Source organism: Mobula birostris, chromosome 9, assembly GCF_030028105.1.
Source record: "Mobula birostris isolate sMobBir1 chromosome 9, sMobBir1.hap1, whole genome shotgun sequence".
In the NCBI taxonomy this organism is placed as follows: Eukaryota; Metazoa; Chordata; class Chondrichthyes; order Myliobatiformes; family Myliobatidae; genus Mobula; species Mobula birostris.
Window position 1 is genome coordinate 3,642,135 of NC_092378.1, and position 24,397 is coordinate 3,666,531.

The 24,397-nt window shown below is 44.9% G+C and overlaps 1 protein-coding gene across 1 annotated transcript in view; it reads right to left on the minus strand.

Annotated features, from left to right (window-relative positions):
- The window catches only part of tm7sf3 (transmembrane 7 superfamily member 3), a 59,363-nt gene that overhangs the window by 13,708 nt on the left and 21,258 nt on the right, over window positions 1-24,397 (minus strand). Inside the window, exons 3-8 of the mRNA XM_072267380.1 lie at window positions 23,740-23,887; window positions 15,318-15,438; window positions 7,671-7,824; window positions 4,566-4,743; window positions 3,109-3,195; window positions 561-641 (exon numbers count right to left, since the gene is read on the minus strand). Of these exons, the coding sequence (XP_072123481.1) occupies window positions 561-641; window positions 3,109-3,195; window positions 4,566-4,743; window positions 7,671-7,824; window positions 15,318-15,438; window positions 23,740-23,887 (769 nt within the window). The remainder of the gene's footprint in view (window positions 1-560; window positions 642-3,108; window positions 3,196-4,565; window positions 4,744-7,670; window positions 7,825-15,317; window positions 15,439-23,739; window positions 23,888-24,397) is intronic.

The window sequence follows — 24,397 nt, forward strand, 5'->3', positions numbered from 1 at the left end:
CTCCATTTCTCTATCAGTCACGTGCCTATTTGAGCTGAGTTGTTCCTCTCCACGGCTTATGGCACATCAGGCAGCAACCTTGCTGTTTCTTTCGCAATTGTCTTTTTTTTTTGTTTTTTTTTTAAAAAAAGGGCCAAGTTGCGAGCTTGACACTCATCCAGCCTGGATGAAAAGCACGCAAGGAGTTGTCCGAATTCCAACCTGAACCACTCGCCTTGAAGTCTAGTGCGGATGCCACTACACCACCAGCCGGCTATGTGCCTATTTAACTCTCCTAAATGCCCCTAACGTACCCACCTCTTCCACCACCCCAGCAGTGGTTTCCACGCACCCACTGTGAAAAGAACTTACCTCTGACATTCCTCCCAATACATTCTTCCAATCACCTTAAAATTATGCCCCTTCATATTAGCCTTACCTGCCCTGAGGGAGATACAAGTCTCCGGTTGTCCACTCAATCTATACCTCTAATCATTCTCAATCAGGTCACCATCCATCCTCCTCCACGCCAGAGAAACCTTTGATTTACACTGAATTCAATCTGGATTTTCATGACTTACCATCATAATCCAGTGAAAATGTCCGCATGAAAAAAATGAAGGATAGACATCCCAGGATTAAAAATCCCATGAAGAAGAACTCTGCGAGGCAAAGAAAACAGAATAGCAATTTACTAAGGTAAATCCAGAAGTACACACTTGTTCAAAGACCTTGAGATATCACAGAAACTGATGAAAAAAAACATTTCCCACCGATTAATAGTGACAGCATCATCCACTACCTCGGCCAGACCATCTTCACACAGCTGCCATCGGGCAGGAGGTACAGAAGTCCAAAGCCCCACATCGCCAGACTCAGGAACAATTACTTCCCTTCAACCATTCAGTTCTTGAACCAACTGGCACAACTCTGATCATCCCCCAGTGGAGCAACACTGACCAGTAGACTTGTCTAATTGTGTTCTTTCTGAAAAGGTGCACGATCTTTTGATGGTGGTGTGTGCCTGTGATGCTGCTGTGTTTGTCACATACTGTACTGTGCAAAGTCTTGGGCACATGCTCTTAGATGGATTAGGTGAATGGGCAAAGAAATAGCAGATGGAATATAGTGTTAGGAAGTGTATGGTTTGCAGGAGAAATGAAAGGGTTGACTATTTTCTAAATAGAGAGGGAGCTCAAGACTTTTGCACAGTACTGTAGAAATTTCATGTTTTGCACTGTACAGTTTTTGCTGCAAAAAAAAAGCAAACAGACAAAATTCATGACATGTGTGAATGATAAACCTGATTCTGATATGCGTCTCTATTGTGGACTGATTTCCTGAAAGAAAATGAATCTCAGGTTGGTATATGGTGACGTAAACAAGGTTGTTACAGCCAGGAGTGGTAATGGAGACAAGCTCCCACTACCTATTGAACGCTCCTAATGACATGCATCTCAGATAGCCCCTGACAAACAAATCCAGCTCCTGGCATTCATATGTGGCTGAGTTACTAAACCCAGCAGAACCATTTTTTTTAAAAACGGACAGGAGAAGGGATAATGGTAAGTTACGGGTGCCCGAAAACCAGTTGCTTTGGGCAGATGGGACTCACCATCCGCAGTTGGCAGCTCATCTGGGAGAAGGAAAACTCTGATCTCAAACCTCCACTGCCTTGTGGCTATACCCACACATGGGGAAGGCATCGGGAGTAAACCCTGAGGAAAATTCTGGAGCTGGAACCAATTCTCTACACTGAGCTCAATGTTGACGGGTAACTCCTGCAACGCTGCTGGTGCCAAACTGTATCCGTCTCGCTGTTCAGCTGTGTGCACGAGCAACAGCTGGCATCCATATCGTACTGCCCTGGCTTGTGTGCTAGCTTCCCTATCGCAGGGGTCCCCAAACTTTTTCACACCGCGGACCGGTTTAATACTGACAATATTCTTGCGGACCCGGGGGCGGGGGGGGGGGGGGTGCGGTTTGTTTTTCAAGTAGGCTTAAACTCACCTCAACATGTCTTTTACAGTTCGAGTTGCCAACTTCCTCACTCCCAAATAAGGGACAAAAGTAGCAGTCAAATCCCGGGACACTTGTGTTTATCCCAGGAAAGACTACCATGACCATGAAGCCTTGCGCAGGCACCTGTGTGCGCATGTGTGATGTGCGCATATGTGATGTGCGCATGCGCGTACGTGCTGATTTTTTTCCCCACAAATCGGTTTTGGCTTAATCTTCCCGACTATACTGTACATACATTATTTCTTCCTTATATAGGCTGTGTATTTATCATATCATTCCTAGTTTTACTATATGTTAGTGTTATTTTAGGTTTTATGTGTTATTTGGTATGATTTGGTAGGTTATTTTTTGGGTCTGGGAACACTCAAAAATTTTTCCCATATAAATTAATGATAATTGCTTCTTCGCTTTACGTCATTTCGGCTTACAAACGGTTTCATAGGAACGCTCTACCTTAGCGGGGGAAATACAGGACAAGGGCTGTCCCGCATGGGACAAACCAATTTAGCCCAATATATGGGATGTCCCGGCAAATACAGGACAGTTGGCAACCCTATGTTCAAATTCAACAGTGCGTGACAGGGAGTGAGGAAAGGTGCAGCTGACTCGTATCATTTCCTCGCAGACCAGTAGCACATGCTTTGCGGCCCGGTGGTTGGGGATCGCTGCCCTATCGTGTAGGCAGCTGGGATGCAATATCCACAGTCAACCCGATCAATGGAGGGCCTCAAGTACTTACAGTACTTTGATAATAAATTTGCTTTGAACGTTGAAGCCTCGCGCCACCCTGCTGTAGAGAGAGCTGCTCAACAGAACAAATGTCCAGAGTGCAGCTGATCTTCCACATGGAACTCAAGATCGTTCTCAATCTGCTTTTCCTCCAATTGCTCCTCAAACTCAATTTCCAGAATATACTCGGACTTAATCTAAGATACCCCAAATACAGCTCCCAAAACTTTTCCCAGGACATACAACCTCCAAATCAACACTCATCTAATAATGAATTGAAAGAAATCAAGGACTGGCATTAGGTGTTATGGCAACAGAAGAATGCTGTTGACATCTACAATTAAGCAGTACTTTAAGGGTGGACAAACAAGAACTCACCCGTCTTCAGATACCTATGCCCAAAGAAACAAACAAACAATCCGACAAGTCCAACTACAACAAAAAAGGCTTTCGTTGAATTTCTTCCTAGAAAGGAAAGACATCCAGGATTAGCACTTAGTGTTTTTCCCCATCAGTGCAGCAGCTCCAATTTCCCAACAGCAGCTTTGAGTATCTGGACAGAGGCTAATCACAAGAGATCAAGAATGGGAAATGGGGAAGTAAAGGGGGAGGGGTGGAGATTAGAAGTTGGAGAAATCAACATTGCCACCAAATTGGAGGGGGTTCAGACAGATGACGTGCTGCTTTTCCCACTGGAATTTGGCTTCACTGTGGCAGTAGAGGACTGACATTTCAGAATGAGAATGGGAAGTTGAATTCAAGGAGGTGGACAAGGGGAAACAGTGCCCGAGGCTGCACAGGTACAGATTTCCAGAGATGATCTTCCTACAGAGATCATGGAAGGTGCAAACTCACCTGAGGGACTGCAGAGCAAAAAGGCGAGTATATAGGATTTGGGTACAGCCACCTGAATGACCGAGTGGTCAAGGTTAAGGGGATGAATGAAATACGCAAGGGATAATACACACAAAATTCTGGAGGAACTCTGCAGGTCAGACAGTATCTGTGGAAATGAATAAAGAGTCAACATTTCAGGCTGTAAAACTTCTTCAGGACTGAGAAAGGGGGAAAAAAGATGCTAGGGAGGGGAAGGAGGCTAGCAGAAAGGTGCCGGGGGGTGGGAAAGGTCAAGGGCTGGAGAGAAAGGAATCTGATAGGAGAGGAGAGTGAATCAAAGGAAAAAGAGAAGGAGGGGCACGAGGGGTGGGGAGTGATAGGCGGGTAAAAGGGGTAAAAGCTCAACGTGGGGAATGGGGGGGGGTGGATTTTTGTGAAAACGGTAGGAGAAACCAACTTTCATGCCATCAGGTTGGAAGCTACCCAGAAGGAATACAAGGTGTTGCTTTTCTGCCCCCAGAGTGACCTCAAATTCCACCCCCTGGTTAGGATTTGTGAGTTGTGGGCAGGTGATTTTATCACCAGAAGCATGGGAATACTTGTGGGCTGCTCCCAGCAGAATCCTCGCCGATTTTACACAAACAATACATTGCACTGTACGATTTGATGTACTTGTGACCAATAAAGCAAATCGCTGATCTTTGGAATCAGGGGTTGGAGGCAGGTATCATGCCTACAGGAAGCTGTCAGGCAATGTGACTGCAGACGCACCAAGTTCATAGTTTCTCTGAGAAGCTGCATTTGGAACAAGATGGGATATGGAGGATGGCAGACAGTGCACGGCTTTGCACAAACTCGCTGCGTTTGTTATGCATTACAACAGCAACGCTGTTTTTATTTGGAAAGAAATGTGGGCTGGATATGTTAATGTCCTGAACAGGGAGGAAACCACAGGCTGCCAAAGTCAAGCTATTCGAAACTTTAGAAGCAGTACATACTCAGCGTGTGGCAGCTGTCCAGTTGGGCTGTGAAGCTACACCCATACGTGTGAACGAGTGTGTAAGCTGCAGACGTATTCAACTCCAGATCCTTAACAACAATGTTATAAATCACCCCTTGGCCACGTATCGAGGAGACGGTGAACGTGGTCTTGTCTTGTGTACCCAGGCTGCACAACTGAAATGGAATGAAAAAGATTGTTTGTTAATGGTTTCAAAATCAATGTCAGGCTCCTGAACTAGCACGGATAATGTCACTCACATCAACAATGAACTGACTCCACAACCTACTGAATCAGTTTCGAGGACTCTGACTCCAAGAGTACAGCATTAGACCATAAGACACAGGAGCAGAATTAGGCCATTTGGCTGTAACATCTGCTGAATTCCATCAAGGAACACCTCTTTCTCTCCACAGTCCAAAGACGCACAGGTTAGTCGGTTATTGGTCATCACACATTGTCCTATGATCAGTAGGTGGGTTGCTGAGTAGTGTGGCTGGTTGGGCTGAGAGAGACTGTTCCACGCTGCACGTTCAAGTAATCTCTTACCCCTGTCCAGCCCACTCTCCTGGCTATCGCTCTAAAGTCACGTTCACACCCCTACTTATTTATTATTTTGGTTTCTTTTTTGTATTTCTCAGTTTGTCTTTTGCACATTGGTTGGTTGTCAGTCTGTGTGTGTAGTTTTTCATAGATTCTCTCGTATATTTTTGTTCTACAGTGAAGGCCTGCAGGAAAATGAATCCCAGGATTATATGGTGACATACACAGTATATACTTTGATAATAAATTTACTTTTAACTTTGAGTAGTTTGCATGTCTAATGAGGATAGGTTGAGTGAGCTCAGGCTTTTCTCTCTGGAGTGAAGGAGGATAAGGTGACTTGATAGCGGTGTACAAGATGATGTGAGGTATGAACAGAGTGGACAGATACTTTTTCCCAGAGCAGAAATGGGCAACAGGAAAGGGCATTATCTTGAGGTGATCGGAGGAAAGCATGGGGAGGATTTTCACAGAGTAGTGGTGTGTGGAACACCCTGCCAGGGGTGGTGGTGGAGCCAGATACATTGGGGACATTTAACAGACTCTTAGATAGGGACATGGATGATAGAAAAATGGAGGGTTATGTGGGAGGGAAGAACTAGATTGATCTTAGAGTAGGTTAAAGGTCAGCACAACATCATGGGCTGAAGGGCCTGTACCGTGCTGTAGTTTTCAAGCTCTAACAGTGGAAGAGTCAATAGGTACAGATAAAAGGCTCAGAATGCTGGTCTTCAATATACTGTGGGTGCTTCCATGTAGGTAACCCACAGTAAACACCCTGATCCCACCAGGCCGGATATTGTCCCATTTTCATACAAAGATATAGTTGGATCTGCAGCTCCCAACATTGCACTTTGGTTTGGTTGGGGGGGGGGGGGCGGGGGAGAGAGAGAGAGAGAGAGAGAGAGAGAGATGAGAGGGAAAAAAACAAAAAAATCACAATGACAGGACAAACCTACCGCGCCAGATTTCAGGGTTCAATTCCGCCATTGTCTGTAAGGAATTTTATGTTCTTCCCGTGATGTACAGGTTAGGGCTAGTAAATTGTGGGTACGTTTTGTTGGTGCCAGAATCATAAGACAAAGGAGCAGAATTAGGTCATTCAGCCCATCAAGTCCGCTCCATCATTCCATCCCGGATCCCACACAACCCCATACACCTGTCTTCTCACTATATCCTTTGAGGTCCTGACCGATCAAGAAATGATCAACTTCCACCTTAAATAGACGCATGGACTTTGCATCCACCGCAGTCTATGACAGAGCATTGCACAGATTCACTACTCTTTGCAAAGAAAATTCCTCCTTACCTCTTCTAAAAGATCAACCATAAATTTTGAGGCTGTGCCCTCTAGTTCTGGATACTCCCAGCACAGGGAACGTCCTTTCCACATCCACCCTATCTAGTCCTTTCAACATTCAGTAGGTTTCAATGAGATCCCACCCCCCCCACCACCACATTCTTCTAAATTCCAGTAAGTATAGGCCCAAAGCTGCCAAACACTCCTCATACGTTAACCCCTTCATTCCCAGAACCATTCTCGTGAACCTCCTCAGGACTCTCTCCAATGACAACACATCCTTTCTGAGATATGGGGCCCAAAACTGTTGACAATACTCCAAGTGTGACCCAACTCGTGTCTTATAAAGCCTCAGCATTATCTCCTTGCTTTTATATTCTATTCCCCTTGAAATAAATGCCAACATTGCATTTGCCTTCTTTACCACAGACTCAACCTGTAAACTATCCTTCTGGGAGTCTTGTACAAGGACTCCCAAGTCCCCCTGCAGATCTGACATTTGAACCTTCTCCCCCCATTTAGATCCTATTCCACACTATTGTCCCTTTTACCAAGATGTATTATCATACATTTCCCACTGTATTCCATAGACAGATTACAAGAATTGGCAAAAAAGTGGCTAAGTCCTGCAGCAATCGTATTGCTTCCTCAGCACAACCTACCCTTCCATCTACCTTCGTATCATCCGCAAACTTTGCCACAATGCCGTCAATTCCATTATCCAAATTGTTGACAAACAGTGTGAAAAGTAGCGGTGACAGTTGCAGGCTGCCGTGAACTGTGGTCATTAGCACAAATGACACATTTCACTGTATGTTTGGCTGTTTCAATGTCCATGTGACAAATAAAGCTAATCTTTATCTCCAGTATTGTCCTGTAATTGGCATATAACAAGGACAAGAGGTCCCAGGATGGAACACAGTTAGGATGAAATCATAATTCCTTGTAGCGGAAAAATGAGGAGCCAGGACCATAGGCTGAATGGTCTGCTTCTGTATATAAAGATGTAGATAATCTAGTCTTCTAAACCAGAGTAGAATCCTCAGCACTTTTCCCCTCTTTCTGGCACTACTTAATTAATTTAATATATTGTAATTTATAGTTTTTTAAAATGATGTATTGCAATGTACTGCTGTCACAAAACAACAGATTGCATGACATATGCCAGCGATATTAAACCCGATTCTGAAGTCTTGGATACTTGCTACACCAAACCATTTACGGGTGAAATCCATTCACGGGAAGGAACAGATAACAGACCTTGACTCCATTTTCTTCCACCTTCTGAACTTCAACCATCTTCTGGAGAGAGGTGAAGAGGGCGTCTTCCGACAGGTCGCCCTCTGGAAGGAAATACTGATAGACATCATATTGGAGTCTCCCAGTGTTTGCACATGGAGGTGGAGGTGCTCCCCTGCAACACAATTAATGCTCAGTTTATCGATCCCAGCACAGTCTGGAACAACCTCCGGGCATCACTAGCAAACCAACATTCGCTGATCTTCGTCCCTGATTACAAGAGCAGCAATGGTGGTGAGCTGCTGCATTTAATCACTCCAGTGAAGGCATTCCCACCATCCAGAGGAACTGCTGCGGCGGTGATAGAACGTGAACATAGAACAGTACAGGCCCTTCAGCCCATGGTGTAGTGCTGACCTTTTAACCCTTCCCTCCCAAAGCGTGCTCAGTGAGGTACATTGAGGAATAACTATTGGACAGGAGATCTGAGGAAACTCCACTATTCTGCTTTGGGATCATGGAACTAGGGACTTAGAGATGTTTAGATAGCTACATGAATTTGAGAAAAGTGGACTGATATGGGCACTGCATAGGAAGAAGAGATTAGTTTAGTTGGCAAGTTGATTACCAATTTATTTGGTTTGGCACAACATAATGGGCCGAAAGGCCTGTTCCTGAGCTGTACTGTCCTGTGCTCCATGAATTTTTTTACATTCCCATGAGAGGACAGTCATTGTCTCCATTCACACCTAATCCAACAGGCAGCACCTCAGTGCAACACCAGCTGTCTCGCATAGAACAGAGAACAGTACAGGCCCTTCAGCCAGTGTTGGGCCAATATTTAACCTGGGTTGGTCTTCATTAGTCAGGCGATTGAATTCAGAGCTGTGAGGTAATGTTCCAGATCTACAAAACCCTGGTTAGACCACACTTGGAATATTGTGTTCGGTTCTGCTTGCCTCGTTATAGGAAGGTTGTGGAAGCTTTAGAGAGGGTGCAGAGGAGATATACCAGGATGATGCCTGGATTAGGGAGCATGTCTTGTGAAGAAAGGTTGAGTGAGCTAGGGCTTTTCTCTTTGGAGTGGAGGAGGATGAGAGGCGACTTGATAGAGGTGTACAAGGTGATAAGAGACATGGATAGGGTGAACAGTCAGGGACTTCCCCTTCCACCCCCCCCCCCACCAGGAGTGGAAATGGCTGAAACAAGGTGGCATAATTTTAAGGAGATTGGAGGAAATTATAGGGTTGGGGGGGAATGTTAGATGCAAGCTTTATTTTAATATACACACACATGCACACAAAGTGATGGGTGCATGGAACTCTGAACACTCAGGCATAGTGGTGGAGGCAGATACATTAGGGGCATTTAATAAACCCTTAGATAGGCACATGGATGACAGAAACTGGAGGGTTATGTGGGAGGGATGGGATAGATTGATCTTGGAATAGGTTAACGGGGGACTGGAGGGCCTGTACTGTACTATGTTCTACAGCAACAAAGGATTTTTTAATCTCCTAGTGGACTTGCCAGATACAAGTACAGCCCTGTGCTGTTGCACTGGGCGGATGCCTAACTCATTAGTTATGCGTGGACAGATGATTGGAGGAAAGTCTGACTGACGCAGATTTACAACCAGTGAGTTTTATGGATCACAAGATCAGAGCTCACATTCCAAAGAATGTATAAATTATACAACCCTGAGATCTATCTGTCAGCTGGACTGAATCCAGTTGACAGTTCAGGAACATGGGTTTTCAGAATTGTGCAGCCACAGCAAACTACTTGCCTGGCTGAGGAGAGGGCAGCCCAATTGTTTGAATAGCGAGGCAGGACAGACAGCAAACAAGCAAAACCAGCTCATGACCTCAAGTTACAATCAAATAGGCTGGAAAATATCAATGTTTAAAGGATTATGTTAATAATTGTGCGCCTTAGCAATGTGAGGGAAATCAGAGCCAACATTCCAAGAGATGAATCATTCAGAACACTGCACAGTTCAATTGAACATCTGATTTCACTTACATATGAATTCAGATTGCATTTGGAGAGTTGTGTTCAGTTCCGGTCACTTCATTATTGGGAGGATGAGGGCGCCTTAGAGGGGGTGCAGAGGAGATGCAAGGATTAGAGAGCATGCTTTATGAGGAAAGGCTGAAAGAGCTTGGGCTTTCCTCTTTGGAATGAAGGAGGAGGAGAGGTGACTTGATAGAGGTGTACAAGATGATAGGAGACATAGATCGAGTGGACAGATGATTGGAGGAAAGTAATTAAACATGTTGTCAGGACTCGAGGACATATTTATAGAGAAAGATTGAACAGGTTAGGACTTTATTCCCTGGAGAGAAGGAGAATGAGAGGAAATTTGAAAGAGATATTCAAAATTAGGCCAGCTGGTAGCACAGTGACGTCAGCACTGGACTCCAGAGCGAAGGTTCCCGAGTTCGAATCCAGTTGGGCTGCTCCCGGGCACGCTTTCCATCTGTGCGGGGTTGAGTGTCGAGCTCGCAACTCGACCTCGTAAAAAAAAAAACTGTGCTGTGAGAAGGACGTGGGGGACCACTCACAGAATCTTTCCTCCAAGACAACTACTTGAAAAAGTGGCCGCCGAGGCTCTGGCAGAGTATGGCACACACAAAAAAAATACAAAGTTTGAGGGGTATAGATAGGGTAAATGCAAGCAGGCTGTTTCCACCGAGGTTGGGCGAGTCTAGAACAAGAGGTCATGGGTTAAGGGTGAAAGATGAAATGTTTAAGGAGAATCTGAGTGGGAATTTCTTTACTCAGGCAGTGGTGAGAGTGTGGAATGAGCCATCAGTGGAAGTGCTCGATGTGGGTTTGATTTCAACATTTAAGGGAAGTTTGGATAAGTACACGGATGGGAGGGCCATGGTCTGGGTGCAAGGTGATAGTAACAGGCTGATTAATAGTTTGACATGGACTAGTTGGGCTGAAGGGGCTGTTTGTGTTGTAGTGTTCTCCGACTCTACGGAACGTACATGCTCAAAACTGCAGCCACAGCCAATTGCCTGGCCGAGGAGAGGGAAGCTCGGCTGTTTGAACAGTGAGCAGGACAGACAGTGAATCAAAACCAACTCATAACCCCAAGTTACAGCCCAGCAGACTCAAAAATAGTGCTGCGATCATGTTTAAAGGGTTAATTGTGCATCTTAGCAGTGCGAAGGAAAGCAGAGCTCACATTCTCAAGAGATGAATCATTTGGAACATTACATAATAATTTGGAACATTACATAATTCAACTAAACTACTTACATAAGTTTAGACCACATTTGAAATACTGCCCCAACATTGAACTGTTCCTACAACTTACAGACACTTTCAAGGACTCTAAAACTTTGTCCGATATTTATGCTCATTTATTTATTTATTCTTGTACAATTTGATGGCTTTTGCATATTGGTTGTTTGTCTGTCTGTCTTTGTTGTGTGTGGTTTTTTATTGATTCTATTGTGTTTCTTTGTATTTACTGTGAATGCCCACAAGAAAACAAATCTCAGGGTTGTGTATGGTGACATACATGTACTTTGATAATAAATTTACTTTGAACTATGAGCTTGTTTTCAGTTCTGGTCACCTCATTATAGGAAGGATGTGGAACGAGACTTACCAGGTTTTTGCCTGGACTCAGAAGCATGCTTTATGATTATCAGCTGAGTGAGCTGGGGGCAGTCCTCTTTAGCAAAGGAGAATGAGAGGTCACTTGATTGAGGTGAACAAGATGGCAAGAGACATAGATAAAGTGGATAGCCAGGGACTTTTCTCCCCCCAGGATGGAAATCCCTAATACAAGGAGGCATAATATTATAGTGATTGGAGGAAACTCCAGGGGGGGGGGGGGGGGGCGGGGAGGAACACGAGTGGAATGTGTTTGGTTTGTTTGTTTTTTTTAAATAAAGAACACAGCGGTGAGTTGATAGAACATGCTACCAGGGATGGGTGCAGAGGCAGGTACATTAGGGAAATTTCAGAAACTCTCGAATAGTAGGATACTTGGTAGTGTGGAGGAGCAGAGGGATCTGAGGGTACATGTCCACAGATCCCTGAAAGTTGCCTCACAGGTGGATAGGGTAGTTAAGAAAGCTTATGGGGTGTTAGCTTTCATAAGTCGAGGGATAGAGTTTAAGAGTCGCGATGTAATGATGCAGCTCTATAAAACTCTGGTTAGGCCACACTTGGAGTACTGAGTCCAGTTCTGGTCGCCTCACTATAGGAAGGATGTGGAAGCATTGGAAAGGGTACAGAGGAGATTTACCAGGATGCTGCCAGGTTTAGAGAGTATGCATTATGATCAGAGATTAAGGGAGCTAGGGCTTTACTCTTTGGAGAGAGGGAGGATGAGAGGAGACATGATAGAGGTATACAAGATAATAAGAGGAATAGATAGAGTGGATAGCCAGCACCTCTTCCCCAGGGCACCACTGCTCAATACAAGGGGACATGGCTTTAAGGTAAGGGGTGGGAAGTTCAAGGGGGATATTAGAGGAAGGTTTTTTACTCAGAGAGTGGTTGGTGCATGGAGTGCACTGCCTGAGTCAGTGGTGGAGGCAGATACACTAGTGAAGTTTAAGAGACTACTAGGCAGGTATATGGAGGAATTTAAGGTGGGGGGTTACATGGGAGACAGGGTTTAAGGGTCGGCACAACATTGTGGGCCGAAGGGCCTGTACTGTGCTGTACTATTCTATGTTCTATAGACTCTTGGATGATAGCAAAATGGAAGGTCATGGGTGAGGGGAGGTTTAGATTGATCTTAAAGTTAAAAGGTTGGCACAACCTGTAGGCCCTGTACTGTACTATAGTGTTCTATGTTTTATCTTCTTAATTGTCCACGTGTTTACATGGAGGGGAATTCCCTCCCCTCCCCATTTACTTTGCTTAAATTCACTCTGAGCTCTAGGTTGCCAGTCTCAAAATCTGCTCTTCTCTGCCATCTCCCCTGCGGGTTAAGATGCTCACTTCTAGTCAGAGTCCCCGTCCTCAAAAAAACAATTACCCACCCACAAGCAGTCTGGTAGCTCTGGCAGGTGAAGTTTACCATGGATTCTGGCTTTAACTCCTTCTGACAAGAGCCAAAAGCAGTCAGCTGCATCTTATTTAGAGTACAGGGCAGAACAAGCCCTTCAGGCCCAATGAGCATGCCACCCAGCAACCCACCCATTTAACCCCAGCCTAATCACAGGACAATTTACAACGACCAATTAACCTACCAACCAGTACGTCTTTGGGATGTTGGATAAACCAATGTGCTCACAGCAAGAATTACAAACTCCTTACAGACGGTGCCAGAATTGAACTCTGATCTCCAAATCCCTGAGCTGTGATAGCATTGTGTTAACTGTTATGCCACCATGGCAACCCCCCCTCCCCCCATTCCTCCTCGAGTCCAGCTCCAAAGCAGGAGAGTGCCATGGCTGAGGGAGAGATGCACAGTTGCCAGCACTCGAGTCTCAGACTAGAGGGTACAGCCTCAGATAAGAAGAACGTCTATTTAGAATAGATGAGGCGGAATTTCTTTAGCCAGAGGGTAATGAATCTGTGGAATTCACTGCCGCAAGACAACTGTGGAGGCCAAGAAACATCTACGTTGACTAGATGTTGACGTCGGGAGCGGTCAAAGGTTACGGGGAGGTGGCATCAGCAGATGCTACAAAAATGCAAGACCCTTTTGCAAAGCGGTGATGAGACCACAACACACAGGAGCAGAATAGGGCTATTCAGCCTATTGAGTCTGCTCTGCCATTTGATCTTGGTTGATTTATTTGCCTTCCTAATCCCATTCTCCAGCCATTTCCGTAGGGCAGCATGGAGGCGTGATGGTTAGTGTGTGCTTTCTAGTGCCAGCTGACGGTGTGTCTGAAAAGAGGATGCTGTCCAAGTTGCATGCCATCTTGGACAATGTCTCCCATCCACTACATAATGTACTGGGTGGGCACAGGAGTACATTCAGCCAAAGACTCATTCCTCCGAGGTGCAGCACAGAGCATCATAGGAAGTCATTCCTGCCTGTGGCCATCAAACTTTACAACTCCTCCCTTGGAGGGTCAGACACCCCTGAGCCAATAGGCTGGTCCTGGACTTATTTCCTGGCATACTTTACTTTTTACTATTTAACTATTTATGGTTTATTACTATTATTTATGGTGCAACTGTAACGAAAACCAATTTGCCCCGGGATCAATAAAGTATGACTATGACTACCACTACTATGAGAACAGGGTTCAGTTCCCACTGCTCTCTGTAAGGGGCTCCTACATTCTCCCCTTGACAGTGTGCGTTCCTTCCAGATGCTCACGTTTTCTCCCGCTTTCCAAAGACGTGCGGGTCAGTGTTAGCAAGTTGTGGGCATGCTAAGATGGCATTGGAAGCATAGTGACACTTGAGAGATGCCCAGTACAATCCTCGGCACTTCAACGCTACCAAAGGCAATGCCCTGAAGACAAGTCACGAAGCAATTCCTTTCGTTTTTTTTTTAAAAAAAACATCTTTCTATTTTAGATGTGGTTCTGCTACTGTTAGAGCTTGTAATTTACTTTGAGGCGGCGTGATTTCAGGCTGTTCATGCGATCTGGCGCTTTGCTGCCTGCAAGAGGGTTCCACGAGACTGTGACCAAGGCATGTGGCCTGGAGACAGGGAGCCTGGAGAACAGGGAGCGGGCCCATGACTGACTCCATCTTTCACCGACTAAAGCACCAGGTACAGAAGGCAAGTGTTCAGTACGGTCTACCGGCCTCCCTCTTACATCTACTGGAGAAAGATGTCTGCGTGTGACAATCTCTCACTTGCTGCTCCCGAGGAGAGGTCCTTGTGTGCGAGTGACCTCTCTTCCCCCTCAATGCTGTCGATAGATGGGGCCAGAACAAGGTTTCATTGACGTGGAATGTAGATTCGGATTCTCATTCAATGTTTGTGACAAGTTCTACTTCTAGTTTTGGTCGCTCTTTTTTGTTACTACTATTGGACAATTTTTGAATCAGGTGGCATGCAGATAATGAACACAGAATGAACCTGTCACCTTTTTGTTCCTCCCTCCTCTCCCCTATCTTTTAACTCTACTCATCTTCTTTTCCCTCTCCAGTCCTGCTGAAGGGTCCCGGTCCGAAATATCGACCATACACTTCTCCATAGATGCTGCCTGGCCTGCTGAGTTCCTCCAGCACTTGTGTGTGTTGCTGAAGTATGCATTTAGTGTTTGATATTCCGTGTGTTTTTCAACTATTTCTTGTTGCCGTTTAAGAGATTTTTTTTTGCACTGGTGGTGAGGGGGGGAAATTGAGCGGGTTGCTTTCATGGTGGTTCTTTATTTTGAGACTGTCTGTGGGGAAGATGAATTCCTGAGTTGCATACTGCATACATATTTTGATAACAAATGTACTTTGAACATGTGACAAATAGAGCTAATCTCTTTCTCCATGTAACCTTTGACACTCTTACAAATCTAAACCCATCAACATCTGCAGTTATATATATATATATATATCTGTTGTCTTGGCTTCCACAGCTGCCTGTGGCAACCGATTTTGCAGATTCACTACCCTCTGACTAAAGAAATTCCTTCAAAACAGATGAGGAGGGATGTCCTTGTAGGTTTTAATGAGGATCACAGAGACAAAATTTAGTAAGCTTACCACATGAAAATGTGACTGTACCTTCCATAGCCAACACTGGCTGGAGAAAAACTAATTGTGGCTTCATACAGGTCGTATTCCAAGTATAGATTGGGATCAATCGCCATGTTTGACCCCAAATTGCATCCACCTGGGACTGGATCTGCCAAAGGATTGATAGGTGTTAGTGACAGTCTTGCATTCCACATACCAAAAACAAAAAAGGTTCTCGGAAAACGTTAGTGGCTAAACGTGGCACAAATGTAGATTACACACGTGACCACGCGGGTTTCATCTAGCTGCTCCAATTTCCTCCCATGTTCCAAATACGCACTACAGTACAACGGTTAGGGTTAGTACCTTATGGGTTTGCTTTAGCGGTGCTGGAAGCACCAGTAAAGCATTTACCGGCTGCCCCAGCACATCCTTGATACAAATGATTTATTTTGCTTATGTTTTGATGTAAATGCAGCAAGATTGGTGTTTGATTCCCACCGCTGTCTATAACAGTTTGCCCATGACAAAGATGTACGGATTAGGGTTAGTAACTGTGGGCATGCCATGTTGACTGTGAGAGACACACACACACACACACACACACACACACACAATACCCAAGACTTTTGCACAGTACTGAGGTTATTTTGCAAATTGCACTATAGTGCTGCAAAAAAAAATCATGACACATGTGAGTGATGATAAACCTGATTCTGGTATGGGTCTCTTGTGGATTGTAGGTGGAAAGGAGGCAGGGAGAGGGGAATCATGGTCGGGAAAAGGGGAAAGGAGAGGGGAGGGAGCAGGAAGCACCAGAGAGACATTCTGTAATGATCAATAAACCTATTGTTTGGAATCAAATGACCTTGCCTGGTGTCTCAGTGCTGGGTGAGTCTGCACCTGTGCCACCTCCATCCTGGCACCACTCCTCTGCCATCCGTCCCACACCCCTCCCATGGCACTCCACTTTCATCATTTCCAACATCCTTTGCTCTCGCCAGATTTTAAAACTTGCTCCCCGCTCCATGTGGACAAATTCCATACTGTGCAAAAGCCTTCATCACCCTATGTGTCCACGTACCTAATACTTTTGCACAGTACTGTACATGTGATAAAGAAATCTGAATCGGTGATAAATGATGTGTATAAAACTGTAGATGGGCAGATTAGCAAGTTGGCAGGTAACAGAATTTGGAATTGTGGTTGGTAGAGGCTGTCAAGAGAGAAGTTAGCAATATGGGCAGAGAAGTGGCAGATGCAGTTTAATCCCAAGTGTGAGGTGTTGCATTTCATGTGCAAGGCAAAGTGTTTCCGGTCTCTTAGTAGCACTGACACACACACACAGAGACCTTGGGGTGCAAGTCCATAGCTGTCTGAAAGTAGCAACACTAGTAGATAGGGTGGCAATGGCAGCTGTACAAAATAAACTTTGGTTGGGCCACATTTGTAATATTATGTGCAGTTCTGGTCACTGTTTACAGGAAGGATACGGAGGCAGAAGAGGTTCACCAGGATGCAGCCTTCATTAGTGTTAGTTCAAGGGGAAATAGAACAAACTTCGATTGCATTCTGTGGGGTGTTGGAGGCTGGGGGGAGACCTGATAGTTGAAAGTTGAGAGGGTTAGATGAGATAGTTCAGAGCCTTTCTGCCAGCGTGGAAATGTCAAATACCAAAGGGCATGGACTTCAGGTGCGAAGGGGAAAGTTTAAAGGAAATGCAAGGGGCAGCAAGGCAGTGTAGCATTCAACAGTTACAGCACCAGCTATTGTGATCGAGTTTCAGCCGCTGTCTGAGTTTGTATATACTCCCAGTGCTCTGGCATCTTCCCACATCCCAGAGACACACGGGTTAGGATTAGTAAATAGTGGGCATGCTATGTTGTTGCCTAAAACATGGTGACATTGCAGCCTGACCACAGCATCCTCGGACTGTGTTAGTCATTGACACAAACGAGATATTTCAACACGTTTTGATGTACATGTGACAAATAAAGATAATCCTTCATCTTTAATCACAGTTATTATTTTTATACACAGTGATAGGTGATTGAAATGTGCTGTCAGGGGCAATGGTGAAAGTAGATAAATTAACCATTGCAAGTCCGGGCAGGGAATGGGGGGGGGGGGGGGGCGGGGAGAAGAGAGGGAGGGAGGTGGGGGAGATGGAGATCCGGACCATGTCTAGACAGGGAGCGGCCGGGGGTGGGGGGAGGGTGGGAGGGTGGGAGAAGGTGAGGGGGAAAGAGAGGGGGAAGATTCAAACTATGTCCAGTGAGGAAATTTAGTTTGGCATCATGGTCAGCACAGACATGGTGGGCTGAACAGCCTGTTCCTGTGTTATTCTATATTCCATAACAAATTCAAAGTAAATTTACCAAGGTACATATATATACCATATTCTGCTTTCCGATTCATTTGTTTGCAGGCATTTACAGGTAAAATGCAATGATTTATAAAAAAAAATTTAAACAAACTGACAACCAATGTGCAAAAGTCAAACTGAGCAAATAATGAAAACTATAAATATTGAGAACATGCACTGTTTCACACGCTACCCATCATCAAGGACATATATACAAAAAGGTTCTGGAAAAGGGCCAGTAACATGAAGGCTCCCATTCACCCTGCTCATGGACTGTTCGTCTCACTCCCATCAGGGAGGAGGCTACGTAGCATCCACACCAGGACCACCAGACTCAAAAACAGTTACTTTCCTCAATCAGCTAAGCTGATCAACACCTCCACCCACTAACCCACCCCTCGACATCCCAACCACCACTACTTTATCATTACCTGTCATTCATCTTATGTATAAACACTCCTTTACCTAGCATCACTTTATGGACATACAATCAATGCATAAAAGCTTTTATTTTTTATTTATTTTGTTTTTTATTATTGCATTCTTTCTTATTGTTTTTTTTGTACAGCATCAAATCTGGAGCAACAATTATTTTGACTCCTTTACACTTGTACTGGAAATGACATTAAACAATATTGAATCCAATTTATGTCCATTGCTTTATGGGAAATCTTATTAAAACTACTCAGATACTTCATTCATGAAGCAATCTTTTAGAACAGGGGTTGCTGATGTTTTTTATGCCTTGGACCCCTACCATGAACTGAGGGTCTATGAACCCCAGGTTTGACACCCTGATACACAACAAGGCAGTGAGGGATGTCTATTTGAAGGACCAACTCCAGCAATTGTTCCACTGCTCTGCATTCTCCCCTTCTCTACCCAATCATCTGTCACGTTGCCATTGGTATTGTCTCACTGCCCAAATGTCATCCCAAAACCAACACGCTTGCACAGGGTTTCTGCCACCATTTTGGCTTTAGCCAGATTTGAATCAGGTTCAGGTTTAGTATCACTGGCATGTCATGAAATTTGTTACTTTACTGCAGTAGTACATTGCAATATGAAAGCAAGAAATACACTTTAAAAATAAATTAAATAAATGAAATAAAAAGAAAAAAACCTGCAGTAGTGTACATGGGTTCATTGTCCATTCAGAAATCTGATGGTGAAGAAGCTGTAACTAAAAGGTTGAGTGTGTCTTCAGTCTAATTCAACTCTTTGCTAAACCTCTGGCCATGCATCTACTTTGCAACGTCCTGCATCTTAACTTTCATATCCTCTGTTCTTTTGCAACTTACCCACAAAGAGAAATTTACAGAAACCAATTAACCCAGCACCATGTCATTGGGATGCAGGGGGTAGGGACATTGACAAATATCAAGGCACGCACACTGGGGGAAACCCCCACTCTTGGGAAAAGCTTGTAAAATTCCACACTAAACACTTTGTCCGTATCACTGATGCTCTCAAGATAAGCCAAAGGCCCCAAAACAAATCCCCACATGGCAACTTCAATGGCTGCTGTTCATCTTCTGTTCTGGTATCCACAAATCCCCAAGTCCTGTCTTCAAAAGGGCCCTCTGAAGCACTTTAGAGAGTAGAGCGTAAGCTGTGTAGCACAGAAACAGGCCCTTTGGCCACAATGTTGTGCCAAGTTAATTAAATTAGTAATCAAATGGCCAACTAAACTAATCTCTTCTACCTACACAATGTCCATATCCCTCTGTGTCCCTCACATTCATGTGCCTATCTAAACATCTCTAATGTATCTGCCACCCCAAGCAGCACGTTCCAGGCACCCACTACTTTTAAAAAACTTGCCCCTCACATCTCCTTTGAAATTACCCCCTCTCACCTTCAATGCATGCCCTCTGGGAAAAAGATGCTGTCGGTCTATTCTGTCTATACCTCTCATACAGTGTTCCCTCTAATTTCTAGTGACCAGTGTGTGAAAGAAACGTGCTGTGCAATTTTTTTTGCCCAGTGACAACAGTATGTGCGCACTGAATAATTTATTCAATAAAAACAATATAAACAAGCCAGTTCTAAAATCTGCAGACAAATCATCACAAACTTCACACCGTCAACAACACCCACATCAGAAACTGGAAAAGGAAACGTGATTGTGTACAATCCTGAAATATACTTAACAAGTCAGAGGTAAAGGGTGACAAGCTTTTGTGTGCAGTTTAAATTCCTTGTGTGCTAGTAGCAAATGTGCACACACACACACAACCACCCCTCAGAGGGAACATTGCTCTCATAATCTCATAAAGCTCTATCAAATTTCCCCTCAGCCTCCTGCCATTCCAGAGAAAACAACCCAAGTTTGTCTAACCTTTTGTTATAGCACATGCCCTCTAATCCAGGTAGAATAATCCTCTTCTGCACCCTATCCAAAGCCTCGACAGCCTTCCTACAAAGGGGTGTCCAGAACTGGGTGCAATACTCCAGATGCGGCCTAACTGGAGCTTTATAAAGCTGCAACATAACTTTGCGACTTTTGAACTCAATACCGCGACTAGTAAAAGCGAGCGTGCCTTGTGCCTTCTTAATCACCCCATCAACCCATGTAGCCACTTTTAGAGAGCTATGAACTTGGAGCCCAAGATCCCTCAACTCATCAACACAGTTAATGGGCTTGCCCTTAACACTGCACTGTTTCTTTGACCATCCCCATAGATCTTAAAACAACTCTAACGTTGTATTCCATGTGCTTGTTGAAAGTCTAAATGTAGAGCTTGGGTCAATGTTCCTTTGCAAGCATTTAAAAACCATAAAGACAGGAGCAGAATTAGGCCATTCAACCAACCGAGTCTTCTCTGCTATTCCATCATGGCAGATTTATAACCATATATAACCATATAGCAATTACAGCACGGAAACAGGCCATGTCTAGTCCATGCCGAAGTCTTACTCTCACCTAGTCCCACCGACCTGCACTCAGCCCATAACCCTCCATTCCTTTCCTGTCCATATATCTATCCAATTTAACTTTAAACGACAACATCGAACCTGCCTCAACCACTTCTGCTGGAAGCTCGTTCCATACAGCTACTACTCTCTGAGTAAAGAAGTTCCCCCTCATGTTACCCCTAAACTTTTGCCCTTTAACTCTCAACTCATGTCCTCTTGTTTGAATCTTCCCCACTCTCAATGGAAAAAGCCTATCCACATCAACTCTATCAATCCCCCTCATAATTTTAAACACCTCTATCAAGTCCCCTCTCAACCTTCTACACTCCAAAGAATAAAGACCTAACTTGTTCAACCTTTCTTTGTAACTTAGGAGATGAAACCCAGGCAACATTTTAGTAAACCTCCTCTGTACTCTCTCAATTTTATTGACATCTTTCCTATAATTCGGTGACCAAAACTGTACACAATACTCCAAGTTTGGCCTTACCAATGCCTTATACAATTTCAACATTACATGCCAACTCCTATACTCAATGCTCTGATTAATAAAGGCCAGCATACCAAAAGCTTTCTTCACCACCCTATCCACATGAGATTCCACCTTCAGGGAACTATGCACCATTATTCCTAGATCCCTCTGTTCTACTGCATTCTTCAATGCTCTACCATTTACCATGTATGTCCTATTTTGATTAGTCCTACCAAAATGTAGCACCTCACATATTTCAGCATTAAACTCCATCTGCCATCTTTCAGCCCACTCTTCTAACTGGTCTAAATGTCTCTGCATGCTTTGAAAACCTACTTCATTATCCACAACGCCACCTATCTTAGTATCATCTGCATATTTACTAATCCAATTTACCACCCCATCATCCAGATCACTAATATATATGACAAACAACATTGGACCCAGTACAGATCCCTGAGGCACACCACTAGTCACCGGCCTCCAATCTGACACACAGTTATCCACCACTACTCTCTGGCGTCTCCCATCCAGCCACTGCTGAATCCATTTTACTACTTCAATATTAATACCTAATGATTGAACCTTCCTAACTAACCTTCCATGTGGAACCTTGTCAAAGGCTTTACTGAAGTCTATATAGATAATTTATTATCCCTCTCGACCTCATTCTCCTGCCTCCTCCCTGTAATCTTTGACACCCTTATTTATCAAGAGCCTGTCAACCTCCGCTTTAAACATACCCCATGACTTGGCTTCCACAACCATCCATGGCAACGAATTCCACAGATTCGCCAATCTGGTTAAAGAAATTCCTCCTCATCGGGGTTCAAATGGGATGTCTTTCTATTTTGAGGCTGTGCCCTCTGGTCCTAGTCTCCTCCACTATAGGAAACATCCTCTCCACATAGGCCTTTCAATAGTTGATAGTTTTCACTGAGATTCCCTCAATTCAATAGTACAACATTGGACCCCTGCACGTTAAGGTACAAACTGATGATCCCAGTTAGCCTTTTTAGCCCGTCCTCCCCTCCCATGGCATACGCCTCCATAGCTCGGCAGAGTTCTTGACGGACCAGTCTTTCAAGCAACACAGATCAAAGTTGCTGGTGAACGCAGCAGGCCAGGCAGCATCTCTAGGAAGAGGTACAGTCGACATTTCAGGCCGAGACCCTTCGTCAGGACTAACTGAAGGAACAGTGAGTAAGGGATTTGAAAGTTGGAGGGGGAGGGGGAGATCCAAAATGATAGGAGAAGACAGGAGGGGGAGGGATGGAGCCAAGAGCTGGACAGATGATAGGCAAAAGGGGATACGAGAGGATCATGGGACAGGAGGTCCAGGAAGAAAGACAAGGGGGGGGGGGACCCAGAGGATGGGCAAGGGGTATATTCAGAGGGACAGAGGGAGAAAAAGGAGAGTGAGAGAAAGAATGTGTGTATACAAATAAGTAACAGATGGGGTACGAGGGGGAGGTGGGGCCTTAGCGGAAGTTAGAGAAGTCGATGTTCATGCCATCAGGTTGGAGGCTACCCAGATGGAATATAAGGTGTTGTTCCTCCAACCTGAGTGTGGCTTCATCTTTACAGTAGAGGAGGCCGTGGATAGACATGTCAGAATGGGAATGGGATGTGGAATTAAAATGTGAGGCCACTGGGAGATCCTGCTTTCTCTGGCGGACAGAGCGTAGATGTTCAGCAAAGCGGTCTCCCAGTCTGCGTCGGGTCTCGCCAATAAATAAAAGGCCACATCGGGAGCACCGGACGCAGTATATCACCCCAGTCGACTCACAGGTGAAGTGTTGCCTCACCTGGAAGGACTGTTTGGGGCCCTGAATGTTGGTAAGGGAGGAAGTGTAAGGGCATGTGTAGCACTTGTTCCGCGTACACGGATAAGTGCCAGGTGGGAGATCGGTGGGGAGGGATGGGTAGCCTCCAACCTGATGGCATGAACATCGACTTCTCTAACTTCCGCTAAGGCCCCACCTCCCCCTCGTACCCCATCTGTTACTTATTTTTATGCACACATTCTTTCTCCTTTTTCTCCCTCTGTCCCTCTGAATATACCCCTTGCCCATCCTCTGGGTCCCCCTTCCCCTCCTTGTCTTTCTTCCTGGTCCTCCTGTCCCATGATCCTCTCGTATCCCTTTTGCCAATCACCTGTCCAGCTCTTGGCTCCATCCCTCCCCCTCCTGTCTTCTCCTATCCTTTTGGATCTCCCCCTCCCCCTCCAACTTTCAAATCCCTTACTCACTCTTCCTTCAGTTAGTCCTGATGAAGGGTCTCGGCCTGAAACGTCGACTGCACCTCTTCCTACAGATGCTGCCTGGCCTGCTGCGTTCACCAGCAACTTTGTTGTGTGTTGCTTGAATTTCCAGCATCTGCAGAATTCCTGTTGATTGGACCAGTCTTTCAATTGGTCTCCAGGTGCGGCCCACCACAAGTGTTCTAGGCAAAGATCCTTTCTCTCCCAGGGATGAGGTCTCTAGAACTTCTGATGGCATTTCTGTAGCTCTAGGTTTTTACAGGCCGCTAGCCCCATGATCAACCCTCTTCCTCTCACAGCCGGGCTTGGGACCATCCCTGGCAAGGCAAGCCAGCCTAGTGTTGGAGTAATGTTCCAGTGTGCAGTGCAGTTCAAGCTGGAGGACATCCAGGAAAGATGCTGAAATGTAAAAATAAAGGCACAAAATAGGTATAAAAATTAAATGGCCCACCTTGTGCACTGTACGGGAGAAGGACTGATACTGCGGAAGCACTTTCAGCCTGTGTGTAGAGATGCCACTTGAACACACTCTCTCTCGGCTTTAGGTTCAGCAACAAGCCGAGGTCAGCACCCATCACCAACAAGCCTCTTCCAGAGCTCTGGAAACAACGGAAAGTCACAGGACCATTAACATGTCAAACACAGCACCACCTAATGATGACCAGTAAATATTCCCCAGTCAGTGGTCTCTCAAAAAAAAATAAAAAAAACAGGCCCTTCAGAAGGAATGACTGTGCCCTCTAGTTCTAGACTCTGCCATTAATGGAAATATCCTCTGCGTGTCCACTCCATATGGGCCCTTCAATCTAAGCCAGCTTAATTGGCACAGTTGAGTTGGATGTCCAGTCCAAGTTTCATTAACTTGTGGTAATATTTTGATTTACTTATGTGGTTAGTGTGACATTTATTGGGAACATTGTTTTATTTGTTTGTAAAATGTACAATCAGATGACATTAAACTGGAACTAAAGCCGATTTAGAGGAAAGAGATCCTGCGGATGCTGGAATCTTGAGCAGCACACTATGTTCCTGCCACTGTCTGTAAAGAGTTGTACGCTCTCCCCGTGACTGCAAGGGTTTCCTCTAACAGTCCAAAGGCAGACGGGGTA